Source organism: Camelus bactrianus, chromosome X, assembly GCF_048773025.1.
Source record: "Camelus bactrianus isolate YW-2024 breed Bactrian camel chromosome X, ASM4877302v1, whole genome shotgun sequence".
Taxonomy (NCBI): domain Eukaryota; kingdom Metazoa; phylum Chordata; class Mammalia; order Artiodactyla; family Camelidae; genus Camelus; species Camelus bactrianus.
The window spans coordinates 29760711-29782419 of NC_133575.1; the positions used below are offsets into that span (position 1 = coordinate 29760711).

At 36.8% G+C, this 21709-nt stretch overlaps 1 protein-coding gene across 5 annotated transcripts in view; it reads left to right on the forward strand.

The window, feature by feature from the left end:
* Positions 1-21709, forward strand: part of SYTL5 (synaptotagmin like 5) — a 215836-nt gene that overhangs the window by 135441 nt on the left and 58686 nt on the right. For all 5 annotated transcript variants that reach the window (XM_045512502.2, XM_045512503.2, XM_045512505.2 and 2 more), the window contains exon 3: positions 13945-14154. In XM_045512502.2, coding sequence (XP_045368458.1) covers positions 13945-14154 — 210 coding nt within the window. The remainder of the gene's footprint in view (positions 1-13944; positions 14155-21709) is intronic.

A 21709-nucleotide genomic window follows, 5' to 3' on the forward strand; every position in this document is an offset into this window, starting at 1 on the left:
AGGATTTTTTTTTAAGGTTTTTAAACTCACTAATGCACTAGGATCTCTAAAGGGCATCAATATACAATATTTTTATGTCATAAATTCTTAATCTTTAAAGAAATATTTAATATCTTCTGATATATTTTTCATTATGGAAGTAATAGTTTATTATAGAAAATTAGAAAATAGGTATAATATGAACTCTAAAAACTCATTTAAGATCCCTCTTGCCAGAGATAGTTTCTACTTTTTAAAAAAAATTTTTTTTCTTTTCAGTTTTATTGAGCTGTAATTGACACACAGCACTGTATACTTTTTTGTGGGGGGAGGGAGAGGTAGTTAGATTTTATTAACTTATTTATTTTTTAAATGGAGTTACTGGGGATTGAACCTAGGACCTTGTGCACTCTACCATTGAGTTTCCACTTTTGTTGAATTTACTTTCTATTACTTTTCTGTGTGTACATGTAATTTTCACATAATTGGAACCACATTATATACGTAATTTTCTATCCTTTATTTTTGCTCAACAGTATTTAATGGACATTTTTGATACCATTAAAAATTCCTTGGAAGCATCATTTTTATCGGCTGGATAAGATTTCATAACATGGATGTGCGGTATTTTAACTGTTCTAATTTCCATGAACATCCTTATTCTTAAATCTTCTCTTAATTTTTTATTATATTATGACTCATATTTTGATTTATATTTCCTTTACATTAAAAATTGTTTTTCGGAAATGTTATCAATTTCCTCTTCACTAAAGTATTACGTTATTTCATTGCCAACATTGAAGTTATTGGTATAAATCTTTACTAATCTGATAAAGTAGTATCCTATGTTAATTTCCATTTATGTGATTATTACTGTTTTTACATGATTGTTAGCCATTTGTATTTCCTCTTTTGTGGATTTTTTATTCACACTGTCTATTTACTATTGGATGTTAGTGTGGTTTCAGTATTGATTTGTATGAATTTTTTTGTCATATATTTGGGAAATACATTTCCAAGATACAGCAAAAATTCATTGAGCACTTAATTTGATACGTAAGGCATAAGAGAAGGAAACTAATTTCCAATTTAGCAGAAGCAAAGTTACATTTTATTGGATTGTGCAAAGTCTCCACTTTCACAATGACTTAAAATGATAAGTTCTTTGTGTAAAATACAAATAACTGACATCTTTCATAGACTGTATACGATTAGTATTTTAAAGCCAGGTTTGCATTCCTCTCTACTTTTGTAATAGTATCTATGCTATTTATGGGTATGGAAATTAGGGTAAGTTCAGCTCTGAGTGTCAGAAAAGCAAAATAATAGTAGCTTAAGTAAGAGAGAGGGGTATTTCTTTTTTTTTTTACTGAGATGAAGTCGTGAAAGCAACCCAGGACTGGTAATGGTGGCTCCACACTTATCAGAGGCCCGAGGTCCTTTTTAATTGGTTGGTCTGCCATCTTCAATGTGGGCTAACACCTGTTAAATAAAAAATTATTTTGACACTTACTAAAATGGTAAGGAAGACTCTATTCAGGACTATTGCAATAGATTTCAAGACTATCACAGACACAAAAATAAAAAAGACTACAGCAGTAGAGGAGAGAGATCAGACTCAACTCCAAATATAGCAAAAAGGAAGGGGTCAATTAATGGGAAATTACTAAGAGGAGACATTGATGATAAGGGGATTCTTAGTAAATCGACTTACCAGAATTCTTGCTGAAGGCAGGCCAGGGTAATTATAGATATCAATGGTGGGGGTATTCTCACTAAGCGGATTGAGCAGGACTCTTACTAAATCTGCGCTCTGCAGGTTGAAGACAGGGCCCAGGTACAACATCTAGTCGAAAAGAGACCTCGAGGAGCTTGTGTAAAGTTTGGTCAAGGAGAGAGTCTTAGTCATACCTCATGGTCCAGGATGGCATACTCTCCTCATTCCAGCCAGGAGGGGAAAGGGCAAAGGGCAGGAAAAAAAAAAGACAGGTTCCCTTCCCTTTAGGACATGTCTGATGACCTTGTTTATGTCATGTTGGCCAGAATGTAGGTACATGGCCATACTTAGCTGTGAGGGAGTTTGCATATTTAACTGGTAAATGTAGTTTTTATTCTGGGTGGCCATTTGGGAGTTTTATTGGTGTAAAAGAGTAAAAGGAATATTGGGAAACAACCAGCAGTCCGAGAAAATGGGTGCAATTAAGATCATGCGTCTTGTGGATCAGATTTGTTGATTGCTTAGCACAAATCTCATCTTTTTATGGGACCTGAAAGCACTTAATTGTCAATGATGATGTTCAGTGAAGTATATATAAGAAAAAAAACCATAGCATATAAAACAACTTTTATATTCATCCTCAATGAATTTCAAGGAAATGGTGATTTGATGTTTCTTGTACCATATACTGATATTATTAACTAGGAAAACTGCTGGAAGGGTGTTATGTAATAATCTTTATCTATGAAAATATGCGTCCCCATAAACATCACCTAAAGAGATAAATGGGAAAAATCAAGTACTGATAACTATCTTTGCTGTGCATATAACTCCTTCCTTGCTGCATTTAAAATAATTTCGTTTACACACATTCAATTTAGAGACATTTTAGAAATAAACCTCAGCAATATGTTTATCAAAATTAAAACTAGTATGTACCTGTATTCAGCAGCAGCAGTAGTTTTAAAGAATTTTTTAAGGGCAATGTGTTCTCCTCAAATTATCTTTTTTGTGTATGAATGTCCATTTTCCTCCCATCAAGTCCATTTTGTCCTTTCATTGTCATGGCAATAATCTTTAAAGGCCCGGTATTTTATTTTTTTAAAAAATACAGGTTTCCTACTTCTTGCTGTACTGATTCTTTCTCCACCCCCTCTTTTTCTGAGTAATTTACCATATGGATAACAGGACTTTCCACTGATTTTGGTACTCAAGAAAGGTATCCTTTGGGGTTCACATTAGTAAAACATATCCTTGTTCCTTGTCAGGCCAGGAAATTGAGGTATTTGTTACAGGGTGTTCTAGGTAGAAGACTTGCTTTGATAATTACATATGAGATCCATTTCTGCTATGATTTTAAGACTATAGATTATTAAACAATTACCTGTCTGTTCCCATGGCTCTGTGAGGTCTCCTGGTATGTTCCTGTAAGCCAAGTGTTTTACTACTGGGAAGTGCTTGGTGTCATCTGCAGAGGTGAAGATTTCGTAATGCCCGCTTTCCTGGAGACAATTTCTAAACACGTTAAGTTGGCACAAATTGCAAGATTTCTCTATCTAGACAACGGTTTTTTCATTCCTGTTCCTTATTATTGCCTCTGAAGTGGCTTTCTGTCTGAGCAAAACTTTCCCCCAGTTCTTGAGTGGTCTTGATTATTTGTAATAGCCTTTGACTTGGAAACTAATCGCAAGCTTTGTTAAGTTTTTTAGTGATGTTCATTGAAGAACAGCTCTGCTGGGGAATGTCTATCATAAGAGACTGTGATAAGAGGTTACCTGGGCAGGTGCCACTTGGTGGAAGAAGCGGGGCAGACAGAAGAAACCCTTCATGTTTACTGAAGCTAAACTATGAATGTGTTCAGCCTGGCTTGGCACAACTAAGAAAGCAATAGCAGTCATGAATACAGTGTCCTTTCTGAGTAACATTTTAGTAGATTGAGAGCCAGCGGAGCCTAGTGTGGGAAAGAATGCAGATTTGGAAATCTAAAACTCTGGATCTGAATCCTGACTGTACCGCATACTAGTCCTGGGACATTTCCTCTCTCAGATTCCCCTTTATTATCTGTAAAATTGGAATCATAAAGTCTTCCTCTGGGTTATTGTCAAAGTGTGATAGCATGACACGTAAAACAGAGGGACTGTGATTATTGTGGCTAAGTGTTGTGAAGGTTAGATTTTAATAATAGTAATAGGTTCTCTACATGGAAGCTATGATCAAAATGAAAAAGTAATACTTTTATATTCAGAGTATGGAAAGGAGGTCTGGTCATGCCTGGATTTTCCTTAGGCAAATGTGAAATAGCCTCAGTGTTGATGGCATTGCCTCTGGATGTGAACAAAAGACGGGAGTGCTGGCGGGGGGAGGGTACAGCTCAGTGTTAGAGTGCACACTTAGCATACATGAGGTACTGGGTTCAATCCCCAGTACCTCCATTAAAATAAATAAGTAAATAAACAAATCTAATTATCTCCCAACAAAACAAACAAAAGACGGGAGTGCTAGGAGGCACGCAGTCATTGGCATCGGGCTGCTGCGACATTGTTCTCCCTGCCTGTATTATTTCAAGTGCTTTTTGTCTTACTGTTTCTGGTTCGTCAGTGTTTTTTGTTTTTTGTTTTTTGGTCAGTCGCTGTGGCTTTATTCTCTTAAAGGAATATGAAACTCTAGCTGTAGACAAAGAGTTAAGTTGCAGGCACTACAGCAGAGACTGAAGCAGAACCTGATAGCAACATCTCTGCAGGTGGACAATAATAAAAAGAGCTAATATTTACTGAATTCTTATCGTGTTCATTGGGAAATAGGTTTGGCACATTATAATTATTACTTAAACAAGATGGAAATGCATTGCTCTCTAATGGCAAAGTCCAGGTTGGCAGTTGTTTGTGCAGTTGTTATGTTGTCTCCATTATAGCATGGGTCTGGGTGCCTTGTCTTTTGTAGTTCTACCATGTTGAGAGTTTGGCTCTTGGTCCAAGATGGCTCACCCTTATCTTCTCATCCCAGCCTCTGGGAAGGAAGAGGGGTTCAAAGGGCAGGGATACCCCTTTCCCATTAGGGGCATGGCCTAGAAGTTGCCTATATCATTTCGGATCACATCACTTTGGCTAGCATTTAGTCTCATGACAACACTAGCTGCAAGGGACGCTGGGAAATGTAGTCTTTAGTCTGAGTGGCCATGAGATTAGCTAGACATTCCACTAGTAGAGAAATGGAGAACACATGTTGGGAGACATATACCAGAATTGTCTATCCCACAATTACTATGTGCCAAGCCGTGCTTCACACTTTCCTTAATGCTCAGGACAGCATCATCTTTCTTCATGTTCACAACAACCGGATGAGATTGTAACTATTATGATTTTTTTTTTAACAGAGGGAGTATTTTGAGACATGGGGAAGTTAAGTCTCTTTAAGTCTTATGTGACACAGAGAGGTCAAATAATTTTCATAAAATCTCGAAGGAAATGACAACTGGCCATTTCTCTTTCTGTCACGTACTAGCTTTTGCTTATGCTTTCTTTTATTCATTCAGTTGAATGATAGCTATTATGTTCCAGGCACTGTTTCTGTGTTATAAAATGCAAAATGGAGCAAAACAGATATAGTCTTGCCACTTGCTATGTGACAAGGCTGGGATTTGAACCCAAGGGAGTATGACTTCAGAGCCTTATGCTCTGGACTACTAGATAGTCCTCGCTTGCTTGTTATTTCTCTTGAGCCTTGATGTGGCCTGCTAGATGAGCTTGGGGATTATTTAAAGGCATGAGGAATCAGAGAAGCTGTGCGAACCTTCTATGGCTTCCTCTTCCAGGCAGTTAATTGCTTCCATTCTAAAATCCCTCGCTTATTTGATGCAAAATAGTGTTCAGTACAATTGGGTCTAGACGGGGTAACAAAAGAAAAATAACGCCCCACGCGTGTGAAAGGAATTTTAATGAAAGCAATTCCTGATTTGAAAGGAACGTGTCTATGCAATGATAAAGCAAGCCGTCTTTGAAATGCATTGGACATTTCTGATGATAGGATAGAAAACATGAATTCAGCATCTCACTGGAATATAGAAATAAAAATACCCTATCATTCAGCTACAGTTGAGGTAGTTGAGCTCTTCAGTCTTTAAACTTTCAAGTGCATATAGGTCATCACTTCACATGTTAATGTGCATGCATCTGGGTAGCAACAGGAAACCTAAAGAGTAAAGAACAAACTGATATTTTAAAATACAAGAGCCTCCTAAGTTTACCTCAAATGAAGAATTGGTGTTAGCTGGCATTAAATGTCTTCAACAGCTTTTTTTCTTTTTCTTTGTATTCTTCATCCCTTTTTTTTTTAAACATTTTTTATTGATTTATAATCATTTTACAATGTTGTGTCAAATTCCAGTGTTCAGCACAATTTTTCAGTTATTCATGGACATATACACACTCATTGTCACATTTTTTTCTCTGTGAGTTATCATAACATTTTGTGTATATTTCCCTGTGCTATACAGTGTAGTCTATTCTACAATTTTGAAATCCCAGTCTATCCCTTCCCACCCTCCACCCCCCTGGTAACCACAAGTCTGTATTCTCTGTCTGTGAGTCTATTTCTGTCCTTTATTTACGCTTTGTTTTTGTTTGTTTGTTTGTTTTTGTTTTTTAGATTCCACATATGAGCGATCTCATATGGTATTTTTCTTTCTCTTTCTGGCTTACTTCACTTAGAATGGCATTCTCCAGGAGCATCCATGTTGCTGCAAATGGCATTATGTTGTCGGTTTTTATGGCTGAGTAGTATTCCATTGTATAAATATACCACCACTTCTTTATCCAGTCACCTGTTGATGGACATTTAGGCTGTTTCCATGTTTTGGCTATTGTAAATAGTGCTGCTATGAACATTGGGGTGCAGGTGTCATCCTGAAGTAGATTTCCTTCTGGATACAAGCCCAGGAGTGGGATTCCTGGGTCATACGGTAAGTCTATTCCTAGTCTTTTGAGGAACCTCCACACTGTTTTCCACAGTGGCTGCACCAAACTGCATTCCCACCAGCAGTGTAGGAGGGTTCCCCTTTCTCCACAGCCTCTCCAGCATTTGTCATTTGTGGATTTTTGAATGACGGCCATTCTGACTGGTGTGAGGTGATACCTCATTGTAGTTTTGATTTGCATTTCTCTGATAATTAGTGATATTGAGCATTTTTTCATGTGCTTTTTGATCATTTGTATGTCTTCCTTGGAGAATTGCTTGTTTAGGTCTTCTGCCCATTTTTGGATTGGGTTGTTTATTTTTTTCTTATTGAGTCGTATGAGCTGCTTATATATTCTGGAGATCAAGCCTTTGTCGGTTTCACTTGCAAAAATTTTCTCCCATTCCGTAGGTTTTCTTCTTGTTTTATTTCTGGTTTCCTTTGCTGTGCAGAAGCTTGTAAGTTTCATTAGGTCCCATTTGTTTATTCTTGCTTTTATTTCTTCTAGGAGAAAATTTTTGAGATGTATGTCAGATAATGTTTTGCCTATGTTTTCCTCTAGGAGGTTTATTGTATCTTGTCTTATGTTTAAGTCTTTAATCCATTTTGAGTTGATTTTTGTATATGGTGTAAGGGACTGTTCTAGCTTCATTGTTTTACATGCTGCTGTCCAGTTTTCCCAACACCATTTGCTGAAGAGACTGTCTTTATTCCAATGTATATTCTTGCCTCCTTTGTCAAAGATGAGTTGACCAAAAGTTTGTGGGTTCATTTCTGGGCTCTCTATTCTGTTCCATTGGTCTATATGTCTGTTTTGGTACCAATACCATGCTGTCTTGATGACTGTAGCTCTATAGTATTGTCTGAAGTCTGGGAGAGTTATTCCTCCAGCCTCTTTCTTTCTCTTCAGAAATGCTTTGGCAATTCTAGGTCTTTGATGGTTCCATATGAATTTTATTATGATTTTTTCTAGTTCTGTGAAATATGTCCTGGGCAATTGGATAGGGATTGCATTAAATCTGTAGATTGCCTTGGGCAGTGTGACCATTTTAACAATATTGATTCTTCCAATCCAAGAGCATGGAATATCTTTCCATTTTTTAAAGTCTTCTTTAATTTCCTTCATCAATGGTTTATAGTTTTCTGTGTATAATTCTTTCACCTCCTTGGTTAGATTTATTCCCAGATATTTTATTACTTTGGGTGCTATTTTAAAGGGGATTGTTTCTTTACTTTCTTCTTCTGTTGATTTATCGTTAGTGTAAAGAAATGCAACTGATTTTTGAACGTTAATTTTGTAACCTGCTACCTTCTGAATTCTTCAATCAGCTCTAGTAGCTTTTGTGTGGACCTTTTAGGATTTTCTATATATAGTAACATGTCATCAGCATATAATGACACTTTTACCTCTTCTTTTCCAATTTGGATCCCTTTTATTTCTTTCTCTTGCCTGACTGCTGTGGCTAGGACTTCCAGGACTATGTTGAATAGGAGTGGTGATAGTGGGCATCCTTGTCTTGTCCCAGATTTTAGTGGGAAGCTTTTGAGTTTTTCACCGTTGAGTACTATGCTGGCTGTAGGTTTGTCATATATAGTTTTTATTATGTTGAGATATGTTCCCTCTATACCCACTTTGGCGAGAGTTTTTATCATAAATGGGTGTTGAATTTTATCAAATGCTTTTTCTGCATCGATTGAGATGATCATGTGGTTTTTGTCCTTTCTCTTGTTGATGTGATGTATTACACTGATTGATTTGTGTATGTTGAACCAGCCTTGTGTCCCTGGGATGAACCCCACTTGGTCATGATGTATGATCTTTTTTATGTGTTGTTGGATTCTATTTGCTAAAATTTTGGTGAGGATTTTGGCGTCTATGTTCATCAGTGATACTGGCCTATAATTCTCTTTTTTTGTAGTGTCTTTGCCTGGTTTTGGTAGCAGGGTGATGGCGGCTTCATAGAATGAGTTTGGGAGTATTCCCTCCTTTTCAATCGTCTGGAAAAGTTTGAGAAGGACTGGTATGAGTTCTTCTTTGTATGTTTGGTAGAATTCTCCGGTGAAGCTGTCTGGTCCTGGACTTTTATTTGTAGGGAGGTTTTTAATTGTTATTTCTATTTCCTTTCTAGTGATCGGATTGTTCAAGTGTTCAGATTCTTCTTGATTCAGTCTTGGTGGACAGTATGTTTCCAGAAACTTGTCCATCTCCTCTAGGTTATCCAGTTTGGTTCCATATAGTTTTTCCTAATATTCTTGTATGATATTCTGTATTTCTATTTTGTTTGTTGTAATTTCTCCATTTTCCTTTCTTATTTTGCTAATTTGTGCTCTCTCTTTTTTCTTCTTTGTGAGTTTGGCCAGAGGTTTGTCGATTTTATTTACTTTTTCAAAAAACCAGCTTTTGGTTTGGTTGATTTTTTCTATGGTCTTGTTAATCTCTATTGTATTTAATTCCTCTCTGATCTTTATTATTTCCTTCCTTCTGCTGCTTTTTGGGGCTTGTTGTTCTTCTTTTTCTAATTCATTCAGGTGGTGGGTTAAATTGTTTATTTGAGATTGTTCTTTTCTTCATCCCTTTTTAACAGTTGATTTGGGGCCATGTTTATGTCTACTAGACTTTTCACCCATCTCCTATACTCTTTCTCTTCAGATAAGAACAAAGAGAAGAAATGGTTAGACTTTTAATATTTTAAAGAATCAAAATAGTTCTAGTTTCTTAATGAAAGTGTAGGAATGAGGTTAAGGAAGATAGAGAACGTTCTAGAAATTCTTACCACGTAATTGAGAACATCCTGCAGCTTGCCCAGGCTTGTCTTTTTCGAAGTGTGTTTGATCTCCCTCTTAGCCAATTTTAGTTTGACTTTATTCTTAGCAGATTCAACATTGTCCATTTTTCTCTTCCCGTTTGCTCTTTAATAATAATGTCTTCATATTGTGAAGGCCTCTATAATTCACAAAGTGCACTACCATACTTAATTGCCTCTCACCTTGGAGATGAGAGGAAAGAAATTATCATCTTCATTTTGAAGGTGGAGTAACTGAGACCCAGAGAGATTAACTGAAATGCCCAGTCATACCTAGTAAGCAGCATGGCTGGATTTTCCTCCCTCCCTCCTTCCGTTTCTCTCTTCCTCCTTTCTTCCCTCCTTGTTTCTCTTTCTGTCACGCAGTAGCTTTTGCTTATGCTTTCTTTTATTCATTCAGTTGAATGATAGATATTATGTTCCAGGCACTGTTTCTGTGCTGGAAAATGCAAAACGGAACAAAACAGATATAGTCTTGCCCTCATGGAGATGACCAGGGAGTTGGCAAGACAAATAGTAAACCAGTAAAAACAGCCAAATAAATGGACAATGGAAGATTATGGGAAGTGCCACGAAGAAAAAAGAACCCGGTTTTGTGAGTGAGAATAAGATAGGAATCTGCTGTCGATTTGGTAGTCAGAGAAAGCCTCTCTTGGGGAGCGACAGGAAAGCAGAAATAAAAAGTATAGATGGAAAGCAGAAATAAAAAGTATAGATGGAAATCAGGCAGATGAAGAACCGGGCTGTATGTTTGTCAGGATAGGCTAAGTGATGCTGTAATAATAGCCCTAAATTTTTAGTGACTTAAAACAATGAAAGTTTATTTCTGTCTCATGCTGCATGTTCGTAGCAGGATGGCTAGCTCTAGGGACTCTGTTTCATGACAGCCTCACACCAGGACCTGAACTTCCAGGGCAGTTGCTATTTGGGACATTCATATCCTCCATGTAAAGAAGAGGACGTGTGGTCAACGATGCACTTGCTCTTGAAGCTTTTACCTGGAATCCCATACCACATTTCATGGACCAGTGTGAGTCACGTGACCACATCTAATGTCAAGAGGGCAGGGATATGCAGACCCAGCTTCTTCCACTTTCCCAGCCTCCCTTGCAGCTAGTGGTGGTGATGTGTCCTGCTCAAGGGAGCCTATGGAGGACTTTGGAATCCATTTTTGCTTTTCTGTTAAGAGACAGGTGCAGGTGACACCCCCTCCCTATTCTTCCTGGCTTAAACGTGGATGCTGTGCTGAAGCTGTCTGGCCATTTTGCATAAGAAAAATAAGCCATACCTTGAGGATAGGGGCCCATAAGGATGAAGTGAATCCTTCATGACCTGATTTTGCAACTGAACTAATACAAGCAACTGCCTGATTCTGGATTTCTTGGAGGCAGGAGAAAAATGAAACCAATTTTTTAAGCCTGTTGCTTGGAACCAGAAGCATTTCTAGCTTATGGGGTTGAGAGAGATGAACAGATACTGTGCTTACAGTCCAGAAACTCGCCTTCCTCAGATACCTCCCTGTGACTGGGCGGGCAACGCAGGAACCAAAGGAGGTGCACTTCGCTTTATGAGTGCTGGCTAGTAAAGCACAGGGAAGAGACATCTTCCATCCTTTTCCTCTTCTAGCTTCCTGTACTTCCCTTTCTCCTTGGTACTAGTTCTCCAATTGCACACTTTCTTTTCCTGGTTGCAGTTACCCTCCCATTACCCTTTCTCTTCTTGAGTGTCTGAAACTGGTCATGTCCACTTAATGTGACATTAACCTCGATATGATTGAATTAGATCAATTTCTCTGAGATTTGAAAAAGCTGCTTAATATTTTGTGGAATCCTTCCCAGCTCTTCCCACATCTCAGAGACAGATCTCAGAATATGGGGGACAATTAGCACCAATTGCTTTAGGAATTCCCCAGTTGGTGTGTTTAAACCTTTAAATTCTTGCTTCCTCTGTGGTCTGACTTATATGGAGCCCCAAGTCTTTTCAGACTCTAGACCTGTGAACTAAGTGAAACTTGATTGTGAAATTAAGTCCTGTGAATAGAGTACAAAGAAAGATGCAATATAAATGTTTGACTTTCTGGCCATAATTTCTCCAAGTGGTCTCACCCACTCTAGTTTAAGGAGCGGCTAAACTTCAGGCACCTAATCATAGAATTTATTTCCAGAAGAGAATTTGCCTCTAGAATATCCTGGAATACCCCATTTTCCCAGTTCATTATTCTTTGGCCCACTAGCCTACTGGGATAGGACTGCGGTCAAGGATTGCTCTTTGTTCTTCTCATTTTGAGCCCTTTGTTTCTTTATCACTGTTTCACGAGTTGTTACAGGTTTTGTCTGGGCCGATGTTTTATTTCTCTTCCCTGAGGTGTTTAAAGGTCTGTTATGAGTCTCCAAATAATACAATTGCAGTCTTCAAATGAGAACTCATCCTGGTGTTTTATAACTTGGAGCTGGTACACGTTTTCAAAAGTAAATTGTGTGGAGCTTTTCTGACACTCAATTTCATGAGCCAGTTGCTGATGAAAAGAAAGGGCATAAGGATGCTTTGTAAACTCTAAATCAGGGATTAGAAAAACATGTGTTGTAGCTTCTTGTCATTTGTGTTTAGATGGAGAAGAGAGGACTGAAGAGCGCTCTGTATGGCTTCCTGTTGCCCTGGATGAATCATCTTGCATCATTTGTCCTCTTCTTAACTGACATCAAGGATAATGAGAGTCCTTAGTAGGTGTCCTGTTTTGACTCATTTTTGTATCTGAATACCAGAAAGCCTAGTACACAATAGGCATCAGTTAATGTTCACTGGATGAATGGATGAGACAATGAATCATAGGTTTTGGAAACCTTACTCTTCACTGTTTAAATTCCCCATTTATGAACCTCTCATTAGGCTAGGAATTAAAAGACCTGGTTTCTGGTTTTATGTAAACTGCTTACTGTCTTTAACATGAGACCCATAATACCTCACAAATTACTTTGAAGGCCCCAAAGAGTTCATAAATAATTTTAAATGTTTAAGTATCATATAATATAGCGCAGAATTAAGTCCTGAGCAGTACACATAAGAAACTAAAGTCATCATTCCTGCCTTTTGACAGTTGCTAGTCAAGTTGGGTATAGCAAAGCACATCACAAATGTATAGGGAGGTGGGATGAGATGTGTGGGATGATTCTGGGATGTTTGTTTTTTTCTGGAACATAGAAATGTATTAAAGAAGGGATTAGAGCCAGGTAACATAAAGGAACGGCATGTCTGTGAAGCATTTAAGTGGGAACGAACCTGTCTCCTGGAGCAGTGTTTTCCAAATTTGGCAATATATTAGAGGAAATGGGGAATCTTCTAAAAATATCATTGCATAGGCCACATCTCAAACCAGTTATGTCAGAATCTGTGAGGATGAGACTTGGGAATCAGTATTTTTTAAAAAAAATCTTCCCAGATGATTCCAGTGTTCAGTCAGATTTGAGGATAAATGTTCCAAAGCTGTGCTTCTCAAACTCTGATCACCCGGAGACTTTGTGAACGTGCAGGATGTGATCCAGCAGGTACGAGTTGGGACCTGGGATTCTGCATTCCTCCACCTCCCAGCTGATGCTCATGCTCCTAGAACAAGGACCACACTTTGAAGAGCTAGTTTCTAAAGTGTTTACAAATACATCACATGTCAGGTAGGAAAAGAAGGGACATGGAAACAGCATTTATTTAGTACCTGTGTGCCAGGAATCATGCTAGTATCTTTACATATATTACCTCATTTCATCTCAAAAACAGTCATGTTAGAATTTTATTACTCCTGTTTTCAAAATGAAGAGACTGAAGTTGAGTGGGTAAATCATTGTTTAAGGCTGGACAGCTAATTCATGCTGGAACCTCTATTCAAACAAAGGCATATCTGACAGCAGCATGACCTCTGACCTTTCCAGAGGTCAATGGAAATTGTTGGAAACCTTTAAATGGTAAGCAGAAGCGTTGAGATCTGAAATGGTGGGCAGTGTCTTGTAGCAAACTCTTCATTGGACGACTTAGGGAAAGTACCCACGTTGCCAAGTTTGATTTCACACTCTGCCTCATGTAATATATCTAAGCAAGTCAAGAACATGGCATTGCACATGCCTGTAGACTGGAGTTGTGCTCCAATTTTATGGTATCAAAGATACCCTGGAGAAGCTGGGGTAGAATGTAAAGAAATACTAACAGCAAAATAGTAGTGCTAGTGGAAGATGTCAAAACTCTAAAACACAAACATTAGGTTTTTCAATGACTGATATCAAAGGATTGTTGGTTCTGGAGGGAGAAAGTGTGTTTTTTGAACGTATGTGACTCTTAACTCCTTGATTCCTTCAAATATTCTTCCAAATGAAAACATCCCTTAAAAAAGAAAGCTCTATTTGTCTGGGGTTTTTTTTCCCCCCAGTTTTTACAATCGCTTTATTGGTTGGTTGATTGATAGATTGAAGTATAGTCAGGAAAAGTGATTTTTTTCCCTCTCCTTTCAGGAAGCTGAAGAATGAACTATTAGAAGCAAAACGTAGAAGTGGGAAGACTCAACAAGAGACCAGCAGAGTCTGTGCTCACTGTCAGAGAAACCTGGGCTTAATATTCGACCGGGGAGACCCGTGCCAGGCCTGCTCGCTGAGGGTGTGCAGCCAGTGTCGGGTCTCAGGCCTGGACGGCAGCTGGAGGTGCACCATCTGTGCCAAAGTCGCGTGAGTTTCTTGCCTTTGCGTGGAAAGTCGGCTTTGATGACTGAGGGTTTGGAGTAGGGGAAAGCAAGAAAGAAGAATATTTGAACTATAGGGCTAGAGAGTAGAATTAAAAATATGGCCCAACCACAGGCTCAGCAATGCCTTGGCAGGCCTCTGGGTGTGTGTGTGTGTGTGTGTGTGAGAGAGAGAGAGAGAGAGAGAGAGAGACAGAGACAGAACTGTATTTTTTATTTTAAAACACTATAAATACAATAAAATTGGAAGCCTCACAGAATGAGGCCTCTTTCTGCATTTGAAAACCACCCACAAGCTTTCTTAGAGCCCCACTTGGCTCCATGTGGCTTCTCAGAAGGCACAGACAATTGCCCTGTGACATTCTTAGACACTGGGGTGACTGGAAAGATGAGTATGAAATAGCCAACCTGCTCCGCACGTCACCTGAGGGACAAAGCTAGAGTAGTTCCTGAATTTCCTCTAAACCTAGTCCTTGAGAAAAGGTGAAAAGAGAGCCTTCTCATTCTCCTCCATGTTCAGCCTGTGGGAATGTCTTGGCCATGGGTTTCATCCTGCCCTCTAGGGTGCAAATCAAGAATCATTGTTTTCTAAGTTCAGTTAAACTGGAGTCCGAACATAATATGGTCCCTACTACTCCTGGGGCCTACCAAACTCCATCCTTTTGAGAAATCTCCCCCTGGACCAACTGGTATGTTTTCTCCCTCCCAAGATCATTCGTCTCTTGTACTCTGGGAGGTACCTAATAATCTCACCTCAAGGCAACTCCATGCTGATCTCTTTCCTGTGGTTGAGGTGGGGGATGTTGGCATCATATCAGGTTTGCTTGGTTTGGTTTGGTTTATCTTTTCTCCTCACTAACTCATCTTCTTACATAGGAGCTAAGAGGCTGTCTTTGGAGGAAAAGTGAATAATTTAGTAGTAAGAGTGAGTGATCTTCCATCTCTGACTTCTCTGAATGAGGACGACTGTGTTCTATTGAGGGCTCCTATATTCAGTGATTGCATTATTTAACCAATGTTATTTTTCCTGTACTTTCTCATAAAATTGATCCTAAATTGAGCAGTTCATACTGTTTCCACACTCGACTGACATAAGCAGATCTAAAGAAATGAATTATTTAAGTTATTATATTACCTTCTCTGGATACATTACTTTGATTTAATTAAGCGCCATCTTTCATTCTTAGTCCCACGTAAATAAATTCCTTTTAATACTTGCTTTTTGTGATTGGCAAACATCCTTCGCCAGATCTGGGGGAATGAGTATTGATGGAATCACTGATACATGGGTTGCAACATAGCCTTTGTTGATACTGGTATTCATTTTCTAAACTGAGTTTAGTCATCTGCGAATCAAGATGCAAAAATAATGCTGGACGTCTTTCTATTTTTCCCATGAAATCAAAATATTTGGGTATTTCTCCTTATATATGTACAGAAAAAGTGTCAAGAATGCACTTTGCTTTCTGCTTAAAAGAAACACGAGACATCTATGACTCAAGTAACACAAAAGTCGCTGTTTTAGACCCTGGACTCTTAGAAAGGTTGTCTCACGGTGGAGTAATGAGTTTCTCTAATTCTGCTTCCCTTAATTTCACATTTCAGAGTTGGATATAAAGGTTCTTCCAGTATAGTCAAGTAATGAGTTACAGAGGAAATAATTAATGAACAGGATCTCCTCAATTATAGTTTTACTTCTATACAATTTTGCAGGAGCATTTATCCCTCTCTGCTCTTGGGACCACTAGAAGACAAATCAAATTAACAAGAAGCAAAGAAATAGAAACAGGAAAACTTGGAAAGAGACTAGCCTCCTTTTTAAAATTTTTTTTTTATTTTATGAAAACCTATGCACGTGGCTTTTTTTAAACTAGAGTTAAAAGGGCACAAATGATGAGCGTACAACACAGTTTCTTAATTTCAACATCACTGATATTTTTGGCAGTATGACTCTGTGTGTGTGGGAGGGAGGGTCTGTCCTGTGAATTCTAAAGTGTTTAGCAGCATTCTTGGCCTCTACCCACCAGATGCCAGTAGCTCTCCTCCCCGTATCAGTTGTGACAATGAAAAATTCCTCCAGACGTGGCCAAACACGCCCTGAATAAAATTCGCTTGTGGCTGGGTATCAGTGGTGTACAGCTTGGCAGATTATTATAATTTCTGTATAGCTATCACTCAGGTGAAAAAACAGGGCATTACTAACACCCCAGAGGCCTTCCTTCTTCCTTCTCCTGTCCCTTTTTATTCCCCAAATATAAACACTATCCTGCTAACACCATAGTTTAACTTTGACTTTTGTATACTTTATATATATATTTGAATCATACACTGTGTATTTGTTGATACTATGGGTCAGCATTATTTTTGTCGCATATAGCAGTTGTCTGCTAATTTTTACTGTTTTATAATATTATAACTATATAAGGATTGATACACCATTCTATCGTTGATGGATATTTGGAATGTTTCCAGTTTTCACCTCTTAAGAATAATGTTTTTGTCAGTATTCTTGTGCATGTCTCTTGGTGCACATGCATATGTATTTCCATTGGATATAGACATAGGGGTAAAATTGCTGGGTCATAGACTATGCCTCTATTCAGTTTCAGGAGATGATGCCAAATCGTTATCCTCTCACTAGCAATGTGTGAGAGTTGGTTACTTTTTATTTTTAGCAACACAATTGTTTTTGTTTTGTTTTTCCATTTTTACTATCTTCTTGGGTATATAGTGGATTAATTTGCATTTTTCTTTATTACTAATGAGAATGAGAATATTTTCATATGTTTATTAACCTTTTTTATGATGTGCTAGTTCAGGTCTCTTGCCTTTTTTTCTTTTTTTTTTTTTTTAATTGAAGTGTAGTTCTTGCCTATTTTTCCATTAGATTGTCGGTCTTTTACTGTCTAGTGTGAAGAAGTTCTTTATATATGCAGCATACAAACCGTGCTGGTTCCTTGTGTTGCAGATTTTTTCTCCCACCTTCTGCTTTGCCATTTCATTCTCTTGATGGTGCCACTGATGAACAAAAATCTTTAATTTTTAGTAGCTCTTATTTGTTCATCTTTTCTTGTGTGATTAGTGGGATTTTTTCTGTATCTAGTTTAAAAAAAAACTTTTCCTAAGTCCCAAGTGATGAAAATATTCCCCCAAGTGATCTTCTGTAACTATTATTGTTTCAACTTTTACCTTGAGACTTCCAGTCTACTTGTAACTGATTTTTTGTGTATGCTGTGAGTTAGGGATTCATTTTTATTTTTGAATATGGATATCCACATGACCCAGCATTGAAACAACTGTCATTTTTTTTCACTGTGCTACTGTGTCACCTTCACAAATCAAGTATCATTTCTTTTCATTTTTTGAATTTATTTTTATATATATATATATATATATATATATTTATTAACGCATAGTCAATTTACAATGTTGTGTCAATTTCTGGTGTGCAGCACAATGCTTCAGCCATACATGAACATACATATATTCCTTTTCATATTCTTTTTCATTATAGGTTACTACAAGATATCGAATATAGTTCCCTGTCCTCTACAGTATGAATTTGTTGTTTATCTATCAAGTATCATTTCTGACCACTCTGCTATGTATCTAACATTGTGCCATTGCCACACTATTTTAATTATTGTAGCTTTATAGTAAAACTTTGTATCCAGTAAACATGCCACTTTGTTCTTTTTGTTCAGAATGCCCTAGCTATTATGGCATTTGATATTTTCATATAAATTTTAGAAGCAGCTGAACAATTTCCATGAAACAACCCCTACTGGCATTTTTATAGAAATTGCATTATATCTATAGATATATTTGGAGAGAACTGACATCTTTCAATATTTAGTCTCTCAATCCACAAACGCCATGTGCCCCTTCACTTATTTGCCTTTAATTTCTCTCAATAATATTTTACAGTTTTCCTGGTATGGTCTTACACATTATTATATTTATTTCAAATATTTGATTTTTATGTTATTATAAATAATATTTTAAAAAATTTTTTACTTTCTAATTGTTTGTTGTTGATATGTAGATATGCAGTTGATTGAGGTAGCCTAACCTTGTGTTCTATGGTCTTGTTAAATTCACTTATTAATTGCAACAGTTTCTGTAGAGCCTTTCAGATTTTATTTATGCACAATCATGTCATCTTTTCTAATACTTATATCTTTTTGCCATATTGCATCTTTGTTGCAGTTTTGATTTCTATCTTTTTATCTGTTTATTTCTTTGATTTTAGTTTATTTGGGGAGGGTAATTAGGTTTGTTTATTTTTTTATTCATTTAATGGAAGTACTGGGGATTGAACCCAGGACCTCGTGCATGCTAATCATGGTCTCTAGCAATGAGCTATACCCTCCTCCCAAATTTAGTTTATTTTTCATTAACAACTTTTTAATTCAGATTTTTAAATAGTTGATTTCTAGCCTTTGTTCTTTTCTAGCATAAACATTTAAGAAATTCCCTGTTTCCATTGCTTGTTATGTTTTTTCCTTAAAGTTCACTTTGTAACTAATATGGCTGCAACTGCTTTCCTTTGGTTAGTGTATGCTTAGTGAATCCTCTTTTTACCCTTTTAAGTTCAGCCTTTCTATCTCCTTATGTTTAAGATGTCTCTTTTATAAGCAGCATATAATTGTGTGTGTGCGTGTGTTTTAAATCTTGCCTGACAATTGTTGTCATCTAATTAGGATATTTACTCCATTTGCAGTAGTGAAGTTACTCACATATTTTACTTAAAATCTTCCACCTATTTAGTCACTCTCTCTCTGTCCCATCTATTCTGTTCTTTTTTCCTCTACTTACTTGTCTTCATTTAGATTGTCTAAGTTACTCTATTTCTCTCCTCTATGTATACATTTTTATTATTTATCTGATGATTACTCTAGAGATTACAACATACATTCTTGACTTATTAAAATCTAATTTAAATCAGTCCTTTTGGTACTTCCAACACAATAACAGCATCTTAAAACCCTTCACTCCACTCCTAGTGCTATTTTTGAATATTTAAAAATATCTGTATATTTATATCTGTACACACATATACACACCTATCTCTTTGGACATATATTATGTCTGTCCATTCAGGCAGCTGTAGTAGACTCCTATGGACTGGGTGCCTTAGAAACAACAGAAATTATATCTCATGGTTCTGGAAACTGGGAAGTCCAAGATCAGGGTTCCAACAGATTTGCTGTCTGGTTGGGGCCTGCTTCCTGTTTCTTAGACAGCTATCTTCTTGCTGTGTCCTCACGTGCTGGAAGGAATGGAAGAAACAAGTAAACTCTCTGGGGGTCTCTTCTATAGGGGAGCAATCACTTCCCAAAGGCTCCACCTCCAAATACCATCACATCAGGGATTACGTTTCCACATGAATTATGGGAGAGATGCAGACATTCAGTCTATAACATACTTAATCCCAAGATATTATTATTGTTATTTTATAGTCAGTATTTACTTAGATTTACCACATAGTTATGCTTTCTGTTGCTTTTATATTCTTTATTTTTTTTTCATTTTTCCATTTTATTAGGTAGAATTGTTATAATTTGACTGCACATATACAATATATTGCATATAAATACATATACACTCTGTTGCTTTGTATTCTTTATTATTCCTATGTTTCTATTCCTTTTGCCAAAAGGGTACCCTTTTGTATTTAGTGTGGTTCTCCTAGTAATAAATACTCTTAATTTTTGTTTTTCTTAGCGTGGCTTAATTTCACTCCTAATTCTAAACATGTTTTTGCTGATTTATTGAATTCTAAGTTAGAAGTTATTAACGTTCAGTAATTTGAAGATATTATTCCATTGGCTTCTGGTTTTCAGTGTTTCAGTTAAAGAAATCAGATGTCAATATATTGTTTCTCTGAAGGTAATTATATTTTTCTTTGACTACTTTTAATATTTTCCCCTTTTCTGTTGGATTTTCAACACTTACTATAACATACCTAGGTGTGATTTTCTTTGTGTTTATCCATCTTGGGGTTTCTAGAGTGTCTAAAATCTGCACCTATTCATGTCTTTTGTCATATTTGAAAATTTCTTGGATAAGATCTCTTTATGTACTGGTTTTCCCCACTCTCTCTCTCCTGTACTTCAGGTACTCCAAATATGTATCTTAGTTCTAGTCAACATCTTTCGTATATCTCTTATAAACCTTTCCATATTTTCTATCGTTTTGTGTCTCTAAATTTTGTTACATTTAAATTAAATTTTGTGTAATTTTGTCTGACCTGTCTTTCAATTCACTAATCTTGTCTTTGGCTATGTCTAATTTGTTGTTGAATAACAAATTAATCTGAATCTAATTCATAGAATCAGTTGTATCTTCTAATTATAGAATTTTTATTTTTCTGTGTTAGATTTCTCTCTGCTGACATTCTCACTCTTGTAATTTCTTGAATAAGTTATTTGTAAGTATTATAAAGCCTATAAATTATAGCTTCATTATCTGCCTCCCACATGAGACTGATTCTATTTGTTGTTTTGTTTTGGTCATATCTTGTTTTCTTATCAACCTGATAATATTTGATTGATGGACAAAATATGGTCGACCCTTGAACAATATGAGGTTTAAGATACCAACCTCCCTCCCATGCAGTCAAAAATCTAAGTATAACTTTATACTTCGCCCTCTGTATCTGCAGATTAATATCCATGGATTTAATCTGCCATAGATTGTGTAGTACTGCAGTATGTATTTACTGAAAAAAAGAATCCATGTATAAGCGAACCTGTGCAGTTGAAACCCATGTTGTTCAAGGGTCAACTGTATTTGAAAAATTATAAATGTAGTGAGACTCTGTATAATAATATGTATCAATTGAGGATATACTTTTTTCTAGCAGAGAAATAGGATAGGGCCTTTGAATATTCAAGATTACCTTAATCAAATCAGGGTTTGAGCATATCACTAGTTATCAGAGAAATGCAAATAAAAACTACAATGAGGTACCACCTCACACCAGTCAGAATGGCCATCATTCAAAAGTCCATCCACAAATGATAAATGCTGGAGAGGGTGTGGAGAAAAGGGAACCCTCCTACACTGCTGGTGGGAATGCAGTTTGGTGCAGCCATTATGGAAACAGTGTGGAGATTCCTCAAAAAACTAAAAATAGACTTACCATAGGATCCAGCAATCCCGTTCCTAGGCATATATCTGGAGGGAACTCTAATTCGGAAAGATACACGTACCCCAATGTTCATAGCAGCACTAGTTACAGTAGCCAAGACTTGGAAACAACAAAATGTCCATTGACACATGAGCGGATAAAGAAGCTATGGTGTATATATATATATATATATATATATATATATATATATATATATACATACATATATATACACAATGCAATATTACTCAGCCGTAAAAAAGAATGAAATAACATCATTTGCAGCAATATGGATGTATCTAGAGATTATCATACTAAGTGAAGCAAGTCAGGCAGAGAAAGAGAAATACCATATATCACTTATATGTGGAATCTAAAAAAAAGTGACACAAATGAACTTATTTAT